This window comes from Mustelus asterias, chromosome 10, assembly GCF_964213995.1.
Source record: "Mustelus asterias chromosome 10, sMusAst1.hap1.1, whole genome shotgun sequence".
Lineage (NCBI taxonomy): Eukaryota > Metazoa > Chordata > Chondrichthyes > Carcharhiniformes > Triakidae > Mustelus > Mustelus asterias.
Window position 1 is genome coordinate 77,673,461 of NC_135810.1, and position 13,605 is coordinate 77,687,065.

Below are 13,605 nucleotides of genomic sequence, written 5' to 3' on the forward strand. Positions count from 1 at the left end.
TTACAAATGCAATGCTTGGGTCCGGGCTTGGTCCAAACATGGACTAACAACCAAGTTCAGGAGATGAGTGACAGTCCTCAATAGCCAGACAAGATTTGATGAAGTACGTAATCAAGGTGGCCTGTTAAATTGGAAGATGATGTTTCTTTTTTGGGGGGGGGGGGGGCGGGTGGTGGGGGAGGAAGAGGAAGGAGGAGAGAAAGGGGGAGGACTCTCCACTGGCTACATTCATGCATGGCACAAAAGCAGATGGTTGTGGCTGTTGGAGACCCATTAAGTCAGTTCCAGGATATCACTGCAAGAGTTCCTTAGGACAGTACCCTAGGCCCAAACATCTTCGGCTATTTCTTAAAAATTAACCTTCCCTTTATATAGCAGGGGATGCTGAAACCCCTGCTATTAAGGGGCTTTTAAAACAAAGTCTTCAAGTCTAAAATGGGGACCATAATGTGCCTTATCATATACCAAAGGTATCACAATTTGCCTCATACACAAACTATACAAAAGTATTGTCTATTAAACACAATATAATCAATAGTAGTGAATTAACAAATATTGCAATTTTAAAATGTAGTTTTGAATGTCTTGTAAGCTTTGGCCTGCCTAAAAGCATAACGGGAAAAAGCAGAACCAGCCAGGCCTAATTCTCTGGAACAATGAAGTAAATCAGTGAAAGGCTTTGGAAGACCTTACAGCTGTGAGGTACTATATAATGGAATGAATAGAAGGATTCAATTGCTAATTAAAATGAATAGGAGCATTCCGCTCCTCACCATTGGCCTCCCTGTGGGGGCTGTGATGATAAGGTATAGCAAGTTAGACAGGATGACTCCTTTTTGGTTCTCATAGTATGCAGGTGGCGAGAGTGAACCTTGAACCTGTCAGACATGTGTAGGTAAGGTTGCTAAGCAGAGGGGGGAAAGACGTCCAGGTCCAATGAGTTCCTAATTATGCTAAGGAGTAGAGTGCTGTTGGCCAAGGTAAATAGTGTGTATTAATGTAATTGGACCATCGAGTTTGTATGACAGATTGGGCGGGGAATACAAATCTTTGAAAATAGTATGTCAGATGTGTTCATGTGATGTTATTTTAGAGAGAAGTTGGAATCCATCTAGCATCTCTTTCCCAATGTGTATTGGTCAAATAAAGAACGTCTTTAACTGCATACTGTCTCTTGCATGTTTCGTATTAACTGAATTTGGCTCATTGCAGGACCCCCAGAGGGAAGCCCCCAGAAAATTCCCCTAACAAGGTCACACGTGTGGATGTTTGCCGATGGGTTGCAGTGTTCAGTTGCTTCATTATCTGAGGAGCTGTGAATGCAGTCTATGCTCACATATAGCAAGGCTGGAACAATATTCAGGCTTGAACAGTTAAGCAGCAACTAACATATACACCACACAAGTGCTAGGAATGACTATATTTCCAGCAAGAGAGTATCTAACCACCTTCCCTTGACATTGAATAGTATTACCATAACTGAATCCCCCATTATCTTGGGGGTCACCACTGACCAGAAACTTCATATAAGTAATGTGGCTAAAAGTTAAAATCTGGATATTCTGTGGCAGGTAATAACTCCTGACTCGCCAAAGCCTTCCATCATCTACAAGGTACAAGTCAGAAAACGCCAGGGACCCAGGTTCGATTCCAGCCTCGGGTCACTGTGTATGGAGTTTGCACATTCTCCCCGCGTCTGTGTGGGTTTCCTCCGGGTGTTCCGGTTTCCTCCCACAGTCCAAAGATGTGCGGGTTAGGTTGATTGGCCATGCTAAATTGACCCTAGTGTCAGGGGCATTAGCAGGGTAAAACATGAGGGAATAGGGCCTGGGTGGGATTGTGGTTGGTGCAGACTCGATGGACCGAATGGCCTCCTTCTGCACTGTAGGGATTCTATGTTAGAATACTGCCTACTTGCCTGAATGAGTGCAGCTTCAAGATCGCTGCCCAGGACAAAGCAGTCCTTGCTTTTCATTCACTGCATCAAACATTCACTCCTTCCCACTCGCATGGCTGCAACATGCACCAACTACAAGATGCACTGCAGCAACTCGCCAAGCCATCACTAAAAACCATACCCTCTGCCATCTAGAAGAGCCAGGACAGCAGGTGCACAAGAAAGCTGCAAGTTCCCCTTCAAATCACATACCATCCAGACTTGGAACTATATTGCCACTGGATCCAAACCTTGGAACTCCTTCTTAGTACTGCTGCAGAAGTACCTTCACAGCAGTTGAAGGAAATGGTTCATCATCATGTTCACAAGGGCAATAAATGCCTACGTTCCATGAGTAGATAAAAAGGAAACTGATATGATCACATTCTTAAGCTATATTCTTTTGGCAGAGGAAGGTAATGACAATGTCTGCACTCAATATCCAACCAGAGTATAAAAGTTGGACATTTTGAAAGAGTGGAAATGCTGTGCAGCTTTTATCTAACTATATTTTAAAAAGGATCAAGTCTAAGCTAAGTTCATTACATGCATACCTTTTAATTAATTAAATAAAGCATGTTTAGAGAGGGATGGCAGTGCAGATAGTGTGCTGCAACTAAAGCATTTGGAAAGCACTGCTTTTGGGCCAGCTATTTTCGCACTAAGTGTCTGCATCTAGAGGAACTTCAGTTCAAAGAAACAAAGGCTTGGGGCACAGCCGTTCCCTGGTTCATTCCTCATGGCAATGCTTTGACCAACCAGAGTCAACCTTCCTGGTTTGAATTTGAACAAAAGCTTGGCAGTTAAGTATTCTCTGGAGCATTCTCCATAGCAATGCCTCTACCAATCAGAGTCCACTTGCCAACCAATCAGCACTCTCTTCTCATGCAGTAAATTGTTGTTCCCTTTACTATTGATATGCTTGAGAACTGTCTTAATGAGTGCAAGACAAAAAAGGTTCCACAGCATGTCTTTTTTCAGCAGTCAAGCTCTGTAGTACCAAATGACTATTAATAAATGGCAACAGGAACTCATGAAATTAAAATGATTAAGCAGAATCAGCATGGTTTTAAGAAAAGGAAAATTGTGAAATCGTTTGACAGTATTTTGAAGATGTAACTAGCAGCTAAAGAGGAACCAGAGGATGTAGAATTTTCGAACAGATTTTCAAGGAACTTCAAAAGACACTTGGTAAGATGCCACGAGAATAGTTGTTGCACAAAGTAAAGAGGTTCATGGGATTAGGGTATAAAGGACTGAAAAGTAGGGTAGGAATAAATGGGTTATTTTCATGTTGGCAAATTATTATTAGTGGGGTGCCACAAGGATCGGTGCTTGGGTATTTACAAACTATATCAATGACTCAGAAAAGGGGACTTGGCTGTAATGTATCCAACTTGCATAACAATATAAAGTTAGGTGGGAAAAGTAGCTGTGAGGAAGGTACAGGATTTGCAAAGGGATAGGTTAAGTGAGTGGGCAAGACGGTAGCTAGCAAAATTTAAGTAAATTTGAGATTATTCAATTTGGTAGGAAGAATAGAAGAAACAATCTTTCATTTTAAATGGTGAGAAGTATTTAATGTTGTTGTTCAGATGGATTTGGGTGCCTTTGCACATGAAACATAGAATGTTAATATGTGGGTATAGCAAGTAATTAGGAAGGTAAATGGAATGTTGATCTTTATTGCAAGGGGGGTGGAGTACAAGAATAAGGACATCTTGCTGCACTTGTACAGAGCTTTGTTGAGACCACAACTGCAGTATTTTGTGCAGTCTTTATTTCTGTATCCCAAAAAAGGATGCATTTTTGCCCTACATTATATGGGAGAAGCATCACCTTAAGGAATTCAGAAGTTCAAGTGGTTTGCGGAGGAGCTCGGGAAAACCATGGATGGGATGGGTTGTCTCCATCCAGAGAACAAAAAATAAATAAATTCCTACTTAAGGAATCTGGCTAGTGACACCCACATTCTGAGAATAATCACTAAAAACTGCTCCCCCATGATAATCTTAAATGATATAATACAACAAGACGATCTAGTTAAAATGTACAAAAATAATTAAATATGGCATTATCACTACCTATCCAATTGAACGGTTATATTAGCAGAAGCACTTTCTTCCCCATTCACAGTTCCACAACAGCTTCTAAAGGCATACGTGATCTGAGCATCTATTTGTCTTTTAGCAGGTCTTTCAGTATTGTTTGTCGTCTATTATGTGTGGCATGCTCTTGCCTCAGCATTATGCCACTTTTGACTGAGATTTGGCCTCAGTTGTGGGATAAGTTTGCTTGATATACACAACAGGTTTGGGTTTGAGTTAACCATGTGCACAGTTTTTGTGTTCTTCTAGCCCAGTATCCTGGGCTATCAGTGCTGTGAAACTGACCTCAGCACCATGCTGGGAAACCACAAACAGAGACGGGGTGGGGAAAGTTGCCAATGACACTTACCCGCCAGGTCTGATGGTGCCTCAGTCCTGCTCCCCCAATGCTGCACGTGAGTTGGCACCTATGCCCACAGTATCAAATTTAACTTCCTTTGTCTGGAAGGTGCGGGTGACAGAGGGCTGAAAAAGAGAGGTGGCCACCTAAACAGCAAGTGGGAGAAAGGTGTGTTTATTTTTGAGTGGGCAGAACTCACAGCAAACTGGATTATTCAACATTTATTGTGGCAGTGCAGCAAAATGGATTGTTTATATGAAGGGATTTAAAAGAAAAGAAGTTGGAAAATTAATTCTAGCAATTCCTTTGTTAAAAGGATAGGCCAAATATTAATTTCACTAAAATGAAAACTTGAAAATAGAAAGTTCATTCAAAAGTTTCTAGATATTTCAAGAAACCTTTTAGATCACATCCTCAATGGTTCTGATTTCCTAAAAACTCTTATGTTACCACAAATGCTTATAATATTAATCATGCATGCCTATTTCTCTGAGATTACATAGCGCCATATTAGCAAAATACGGTTTATGTTGTTAGAAGTGATCAGTATTTTAGTTTTGACAAAAGTTGTAAACCAGGTTTCTAACTGTCAGGCAAAAAATTGTTCAGTTCTAATCCAAACTAAGACACAAATGGAGCCAAAACCTAGTACCTTCTATACATCTTTATACAATGAAAGATAACAGATACCTGGAAAAGAACCACAATAATTCAACAAGGTGTTTAGATAACACTCAAGTGCAAGAGCAAAGTTGAATGCATTTTTCATATTTTAAAATATGCAGTATAAAAATATTCACAAATTGTACTCACTGTCAGACTTTCTCCCTGGAGAGCCTGCAGAATAAAGTTACTCACTACCCTGCCATCATTCATGTGCATTCGAGGGCCGAATGTATTGAATATTCTTGCAACTCGAACTTCTACTCCTTCCTGCAACAAACAGATATAGAAGATTGCGTGCTTTAAAATCAAAGTATTATTAAGGAAATAAGATTAGCGTGTCTGGATTAGCTTTCAATTAATTTATGGACGATTTCAAAATCCAGACACCAATAACTTCAAATGTAGCTGCTGCAAGGAAACTCATATTGAAGATCAATGTACAAAATAATGTGGATTTCCAGAAAAGTAAAGATCCACAACTTTCTCAGTAACAATCTCTACCATGCTGAAATTCCAAAGCCCCTGTCTTGCTCAACCATCCTCCCTCAGGATGGGAGAGATAGGAGCAGCGAAGGGCAGAGGTGGGGTTTGTGGATGGCTCCCAGCCAAGCACGATTGTTCAGGGGAAATTAGCATTTCTGGACAATTGATGGGTAAACCCTGAAGTGGGAACTTCCTAGAGGGATTCCCCCAGGGCATCATTGGGATACCGGCGAAATGCAACGCTGGGAAATCAGGAAGTTATGTGCCAAAATTTATCTGAACAAGGCATGGCAGAGTTGAAGGACACAGTATGACCAAAACTTAAGGGATTATATTCAGTACAAAATAATTTGACAATTTCAAGCACTCTGAAGCCTGTGTACTCCAATTTGTTACAATCCCAGCTGATGTTACTACTGAACGCCAGGTCCCAGAGCAAAACCATACCTCAATAGATTGTAACTTTTATTTTTTGTTTAGAAATTCAGAAGAAGAGACTTACAGGACTGCTGATCAACTTTCAATAAAAGAATAAAACCTTAATTAAAGAAAAAAATAACTATAATACAATACTCCTTCACCTCACCCATATCTTTACAGATGTACATGGATTTGTAAAGATTATACGAATTACAAACTATCTTGTACTCTAATGTTCTCTGTAAGTACACAGTCCATGTAAACCAATAGACCAAATGTGGTCAGACATACCACATACCAAGTGATAGATGCCACCCAATACAACTGTGGATTTCCCATCAAATCCTCCAGATGCTTGGCACAGTCAACTGGTCTTATTGGAGCTCTGGGTTTCCATGCAAGGGTCTCCAAACTGCACTTGTGAAAAACACACCTTGTAATCTACTCCCAAATGACACTCTCTCTCATATGTCTTTATCAAGGAACCATCTTCAGGATTTCAATCTCTCCTTTTGGTATTCTTCTGCCTTGGATTACCTCGTGCTTTCATGCTTCCAAACGATCTCTCAGATAGAGACATGACATCAGAGCACTACTGTTTCACAGCTAAATTTAAAACATCACCAAACTTTTGATCTACCTCGGATGTTTGGCTCCTCACCTAGCTGATTTAAAATCTGTAATCTGCAGCTGCCTCTTTGCCTCGGAGCACTTTCTCTGCTTTTTACTTGAATCCTCCTGAACATGATCTTGTTTAACTTCCTGTTTTCTGTACCATGACTTAGCTGTGTTCCTGAGGCACACTTTTGTCCCAGCTCTGGTGTCTTGGACTTTGTGTTGTTCCAGGAAGCCTGCTTTCTACAGCTTTTTGGTCTTGTCCAGTTTCTCCTGGGTCTAATTTTAAAAACTCACTCAAAAGTTCTTCCTGATCTGGGGTGGCTCCTAGTTGCTAAGCAACAATCCAGTTTTCCTTTAAACCGTTTGCTTTCATGTCATAAATTCTCATTAATGAACATCCATCGAAACCAAACTGAAGTCACTAACCCTTTCAATTAGAGAACCACGAAATTAAACTTATTTTAAACTATACCTTATTTCTAATATGCACAAATACAAAAAAAATTATTCAAAACTACCTCTGTTACCAGTCAAATTCTCATTACCTTATATTGCTAGTAGGGACAAAATACAAATCTGGATGTTAACTAAATTATTCAAATCCATTACCTCAATCAACAGTAATAAATTGATTAAGATTTCTAAAGCAAAAGAGTTTTCCCCACCCAAAAAAAACCAGCATGACTGATACAGAAAAACACGAGTTAACTGTAGTGGAAATGGGGAGCCACAAGATTTTCATGCTTATAACTGCACAACAGCTCATTCAGGGGCGGCATGGTAGCACAGTGGTTAGCACTGCTGCTTCACAGCTCCAGGGACCTGGGTTCGATTCCCGGATTGGGTCACTGTCTGTGTGGAGTTTGCACATTCTCCTCGTGTCTGTGTGGGTTTCCTCCGGGTGCTCCGGTTTCCTTCCACAGTCCAAAGATGTGCGGGCTAGGTTGATTAGCCAGGTTAAAAATTGCCCCTTAGAGTCCTGAGATGCGTAGGTTAGAGGGATTAGCGGGTAAATATGTGGGGGTAGGGCCTGGGTGGGATTGTGGTTGGTGCAGACTCGATGGGCCGAATGGCCTCCTTCTGCACTGTAGGGTTTCTATGATTTGCAAATATCTACAAATTTATATTCCTGCAATCACTGGCATTATATTAATATAGCTAGATTATTAATCTAATGGACAGGGTTCTCTGGCCCATCCCGTGGTGTGTTTCTTGGTGGCAGGAGGCAGCAGGATCTTCTGGTCTTGCCGCTGTCAATGAGATTTCCCTTTGAATCCATCCCACACAGCCGGGAAATCCGCAGCGAGGGTGTGCCAGCAGCGAGACTGGAAAATCCTACCGGTGGGATAATCGCACTCCTCATCTCTAATTTTCTGCCAAAGTTCCATGAACATCAGTGTGAAGGTGAAATTATATTCAATTATAGTTTTCAAAAATGGTATGGAACAGAATAAAAGACAAATAACTACAAGAATGTTTGCAGATGCTTTCCATGGCTAATCTTCAGTGTTTCAAACTTGAACTGTCATGTAAAAATATTATAAACCTTATAGTTAAAATAGCACAAAGCTTTCTGAAGTCAAAGTGAATACCTGGCACTAGGCGGTCTAACCATGTTAAATAAGAGTTAAAATCTACTAACATACAAACTAAGAACTGTCAAACTATCAAATCACTCAAAGTGCGATATGCCAATTGTTTAAAACGTTACAGTTCTTAAAATGTACTCCCTAGAGGTAAAAATTTAATAAACATATTACAACGTAGTTTCCTGGTGAGCGAAATGTATATATCTGAGGTGTGCACTAACCTGCTTCATGTAGGCATAACACATGGTTTCAGCTACTCTTTTGCCCTCATCATAGCAGGCTCTTGGACCAATAGGATTTACATGGCCCCAGTAATCTTCACGTTGTGGGTGAACTTCTGGATCTTTAAAGTTTTTTTAAAAATAGTTTATTTTAAAAATAGCACAATGAATAACCATAAAACTTAATTGTTCACACATATAACTAATTAGCACCTCTTTGCTGGACCCAAGTTATTATGAATGAAGGTGAAGGAGCTACTGTATTTGACAATAGTCACCATAGTAACTTTACATCTGACTCAGGCAACAGCACACACATGTACCTAAATAATGAGAGGTAGTCCTTTCAACCTGGAGCCCTTAAATAAACTCAAAATGACCTTAATATACAGCAGTTAAACCAGAATATACAATGAGCAGGGGGTCATGTAGAGTATTGCACTTACTGTCCTTTTTGTTTTTACACACAGGCACTGTGTGATTCACTAATGTAACATGGACTACAATGTCATGTCAAATCACATATTGAAAAGTCACATTTGTTTTTAAAAAAGTGCTTGTGGATCCTGGTATTATATTGACTCATTTTTCCTTTCTATAGTGTTCTTCAGGATCCAGTTGTGGCCCAACCTATCTCACAAACCAATGTTATTCATTCGACATGCAAGAGACACCAGCAGAAATAGAACAACTGAGGGAAATTAGGTTGAAACTTTGAGAATAGACCATCAAGTGAAACACAGAACAGCAGAGATGATGAGCACAGTACTGACCCATGCTGAGCCAGAAAGACAATAGCAATTCATCAGCCATTGCAGCATCAACTGCAATGCCAGCAGCTGCAGAGTCACCTGTTGATCGAGTAGAGGGGTAAAGGGCTATCTTTATACCAAGTAGCAGTGACATCCATCATTACCTTCTTTCATTAGGATTAGCACCTACAAGGAGCTCTACTTTAGATTGCAGAATACAATCTGCATACATAAAAGGCAAGCACCAGGGAAAAAGTACTCATTTATAATCACCTGTTAGGGCAATAACTTAATTAATTGACCCATTTCTACATTGCTCTGAGAATTCATTTTTAATGGGGCATACTTTTGCAGATGAATGAATGGTAGATGATATCACAGAGAATAACGGTGGACATATTGTCTGGGGAGTCATTTTATTGGGAATGAAAATGCAGGAATGCTTCTGCTGGGACAACCATGACATTTAATTAAATTCCAAGATTCATCATCCTGGCTTAGCTTTGGTTCATTGTTAATGTTTTCCTCAGACAACCTCACTTTCCCTCTTACTCTTACTGATTGGCAACTCTTCTGAAAGTAAAACTGTGAAGCACTTAACATTTTAAAGACTTTTGGAATGAATTTCATAACAGGACAATAAGATAAGGAGGTGACAAAGGGAGGGAAGAAAACCTAAAAAACTAAAGTGGGGGAAAAATTGAACCAAATGAAAGAAAGTATAATGGACCAAAAACAACAGTTACTCCCAAATGAAAGCAATAACCTGCCTAGAAAGATTAAACTGCTTTTCTGTCTCTAATGAGGTTGAATTAGAATCATAAGATGTCAATGACAAACAGCGTAGCCCACTGAGGAAAAAAATCTGTATAATCCTGGCTATGAGTAGAACAAGACCTACTTCTGGGCTCTTCTGCTTGTGATGTCTATGACATTTATTTATTCTGAAGTTTAATATGTAAATCTGAGAACAGTAATATATTTAAAATGTCAAGTTTGATCATTTTCTTTCATCCCCAGCTTCCTTTACCTCTCCAATCGAATGCATTTGTGCAAACAAAGGTCCACAGTGCTCCCAGAGGATATCTATGGTTTGTGCAGGGTATCTTAGAGCAGACATTTCAGAAACTTAATACCTTTGACAAGAAAATAAATCTATGGACCAACAGAGCAAAAACAGCACTGTTTTGGACAAAAGTACCTTTCACAAGAGAGTGAGAATAGTAAGGAGGCTGATACCAACAGCAAATAAAGGTGAAAGAAGGACACTAAATGTGCAAGATAGTTAATTCCAACACAACATCCTGAATGGACACTGATAATCTGCAATCTCCATTCATGCCATGGGGAGGTGCAACACTTCACAGAAAATTGCCACTTAGGTGACTTCTTACTAACAAACCTAATGCACAAAGCAGGGTACATCAAAGAGACAGAGAAGCAATTACTGTTTATAGGTATCTTAATATTTAGGATCAGTAGATGATTCAAAATAATTGAATTCTCGTTTATGATTAAAGTATCATTGTACGAGAATTTCCATCACTGCATGACATGGCATTCTAATAATACTGAATGACATCCATGATTCATCCACTGAGGATAGCATTCCTTGATGAAGGACAAAAGCCCGATTTTACAGAAGTTAATTAAACATACATTTTACATAAAAAGTTATAGTTACTATGATTATGAAGACAGGCCGTGAAAGAGCAACCATAAATTGGTCCCTACCTCCATATACCTCAGAGGTGGAAGCTAATAGGAGGCGTGCACCAACACGTTTTGCCAATCCTGTGGAAAAACAGAACACATTTGATAATTTTCGTAATTGCAAAATGAAATAAAATTAAGAAAATACTATTGATGACACTAGCTTTACTTTTAATATTCAGAAAGACATTAATAATCTTTTGTACAACTTTTATTTTACATGTAAATTTGTAGGGCTATTGGGAAAGAGCGACATAATAGGACTAATGGGACACCTGTACCAAAGAGCTGGCTCTCCCTCCTTTATGAAATAGCAATGTTACATTCGCTAACCTCTAAAATCTAACAAAGCCACCATCTCTGCAACTACTTCTTTTAGAACTCTAGGATATAGGGAATTTGGGAGAAACAAATTAACTTTATTTTTATGCTTCAACAATAAAAACAATAGAAAACCCCAAAAATATCCTTACCTAACATGTTTAGCGTCCCGATAGTATTTGTCTTCAGTGTCTTGATTGGGTTATACATATAATTTGGAGGAGACGCTGGTGAAGCCAGGTGATAAATCTGATCCACTGTTTTGAATAAAAACAGAAGCCGATTTATTACACAGCAAACTCATGTACACATCTAATGCGACAGATTCTCATTTTAAAAAATCTAATCTGATATTGCATTTTGATCATGCGATTCTTTCCCTAATCATAAAATCCATTTCTGAGCTGCATGGTAACTTTCAACTTAAAAGGTGAGGAAATCTTGAGCAGCACCCGGTTGGAAATAAAATCAAATGATGTGCTTTTTAAATGAGATTGACCATTCTGAAGCATATCTAACAGTTTATCTAGCATTTTCCAAATTTCAATCACAGTAAAACTTGTGAATATCAATATGGTGCAGACATGACTGAGTCAATGTGTGATAGCTCTGCAGCATCAAATGTTATTTACTGATCTCTACCTCACAGAGGCTCAGCATCAACTCTCAGACACTTCTGCCTACCTTCCCCCGGACCATGACTCCAGCACAGAGCATCAAGCTATTGTTTCCTATTTCCCGCCTCTGCTTATTATGTTGACATAGCTGATCAAGATAGGGTCATAAATTCTTGGTGAAACCACATAATTATCCTAATTAGGTCCTTTTTAGATGTGTTAGAGAAATAATTACTGGTTTTGTAGCTCCTATGTCAAAATGTGACAAAGCACTTCACCCTGAATTACTTTTGAACTAGGATGCCATTTCTCTGTTGGAACACACAGTAATTCTGTGCTAGCAAACATCCCACAAATGTCACTAAAATGAATGCTCCAAAATGCTATCCACACTGCATGGTTCTCCTTCTGGTTTAGCTGCATCGGATATCACATTGGTGAGGGCATTAGAGGAGCTTTTAATTGTGTTATTATGTGAGAATGAGGTGTAGCGCTTGTATGTGAGGCATGATTGATAAAGGTCATTGGTAGATAAGTTACAATGGTGTGGAGAACAGAGCAGTTAGGCTGGTAATGCAACTATGGGATGTGGCATACGAAGATACGGACTTTAACAATTTATATGAGGTCAAATGAATTTTATGTGGCACTGCAACCAGATCCTCGAGGCTGAACACCTTGGGTGCATTGAATTTCCAAAATTTGTCTGGAGGACCTCCTGTTTCCTTGTGGATTTACTTCCTTGTGGTAGCAGAAAGTTTGTGTGCATCAGAAACAACTGGCGTGAGTTAGTACCACTTCATGATCCACATGCCTGTTTTCAGGCCCTGTCCAATTTTGTACCAAAATGTTTGTATGCTCATCACTTTTGATCTGGATCGGGTTCCAAACACAGATGCTTCAAAAAGGTATCTAAATGTAACATTGATTTACAAGAAACACCACACACTCACCTTACAAGTCATAGTAGTTTACATTGTAATAATAATTTTTCAATTTAATTCAGAAAGGGTATTTTGGTAGGCAGTGAGAGGAAAGGCAACAAATGGTATAATTTTAAACGTGGTACAGATTAACATTTTTTGGGTGCAATGTACTCATTTATGTGCATGCACCCTTTCAACCTTTTGGCCTGGCTGTGCATATGTGGCAACTTTACAGAGCTAACTGCTGCTCGGCTTGCGTGGGAGTCTCCAGGCTGCTGCGCAGCTGCATAGAGGGAACAGGGGCAGTGTTTGAATCAGTGGTCAAGAAAAGTCTTCAATGATGACAGGATAAATTGTGAAAGCTAATAAATAGGAATATGGGCTCTTTACATAAAGGCATACAGTACAAAAGTAAGGAAGTTATGCTAATCCTTTACAAAACACTGATCAGGGTCCAGCAAGCGCTATGGCTATTTCTGAGCACTGTACTTTTAAAAACTTTAGACAGGGTGCAGAGAAGATTTAATAAAATGGTACCAGGGATGAATGACTTATTAACCATAACTCACCTTCAATATATAATGGTTCTACAACATCATGATTGATCAATTCAAAGTTTTCATGTCCAATCCAGTGTTCCACATTCCTTTTACGGCCTGTGAAAAAGTTGTCAACGACCGTTACTTCATGACCGTCCATCATGAGTTTATCAGCAAGGTGAGAACCTACAAATCCCGCTCCTCCTGTTATCTGCAATAGGAAACATAACTTTTTTTAAAAATCACGTCCAATTCAATTTTGTTCCTTAGCCACCTTGCCTCCATTAAAAATGGAGGATTGGTGGACATTATAAAGAATACAAACCTGTGGAGCATGCATAAAGTAGCAGAGACTC

At 39.4% G+C, this 13,605-nt stretch overlaps 1 protein-coding gene across 1 annotated transcript in view; it reads right to left on the bottom strand.

The window, feature by feature from the left end:
• uxs1 (UDP-glucuronate decarboxylase 1) overlaps nucleotides 1–13,605 on the bottom strand; it is a 75,736-nt gene that overhangs the window by 21,071 nt on the left and 41,060 nt on the right. The window contains exons 6-10 of the mRNA XM_078221980.1: nucleotides 13,280–13,460; nucleotides 11,320–11,424; nucleotides 10,868–10,927; nucleotides 8,382–8,503; nucleotides 5,198–5,317 (exon numbers count right to left, since the gene is read on the bottom strand). Of these exons, the coding sequence (XP_078078106.1) occupies nucleotides 5,198–5,317; nucleotides 8,382–8,503; nucleotides 10,868–10,927; nucleotides 11,320–11,424; nucleotides 13,280–13,460 (588 nt within the window). The remainder of the gene's footprint in view (nucleotides 1–5,197; nucleotides 5,318–8,381; nucleotides 8,504–10,867; nucleotides 10,928–11,319; nucleotides 11,425–13,279; nucleotides 13,461–13,605) is intronic.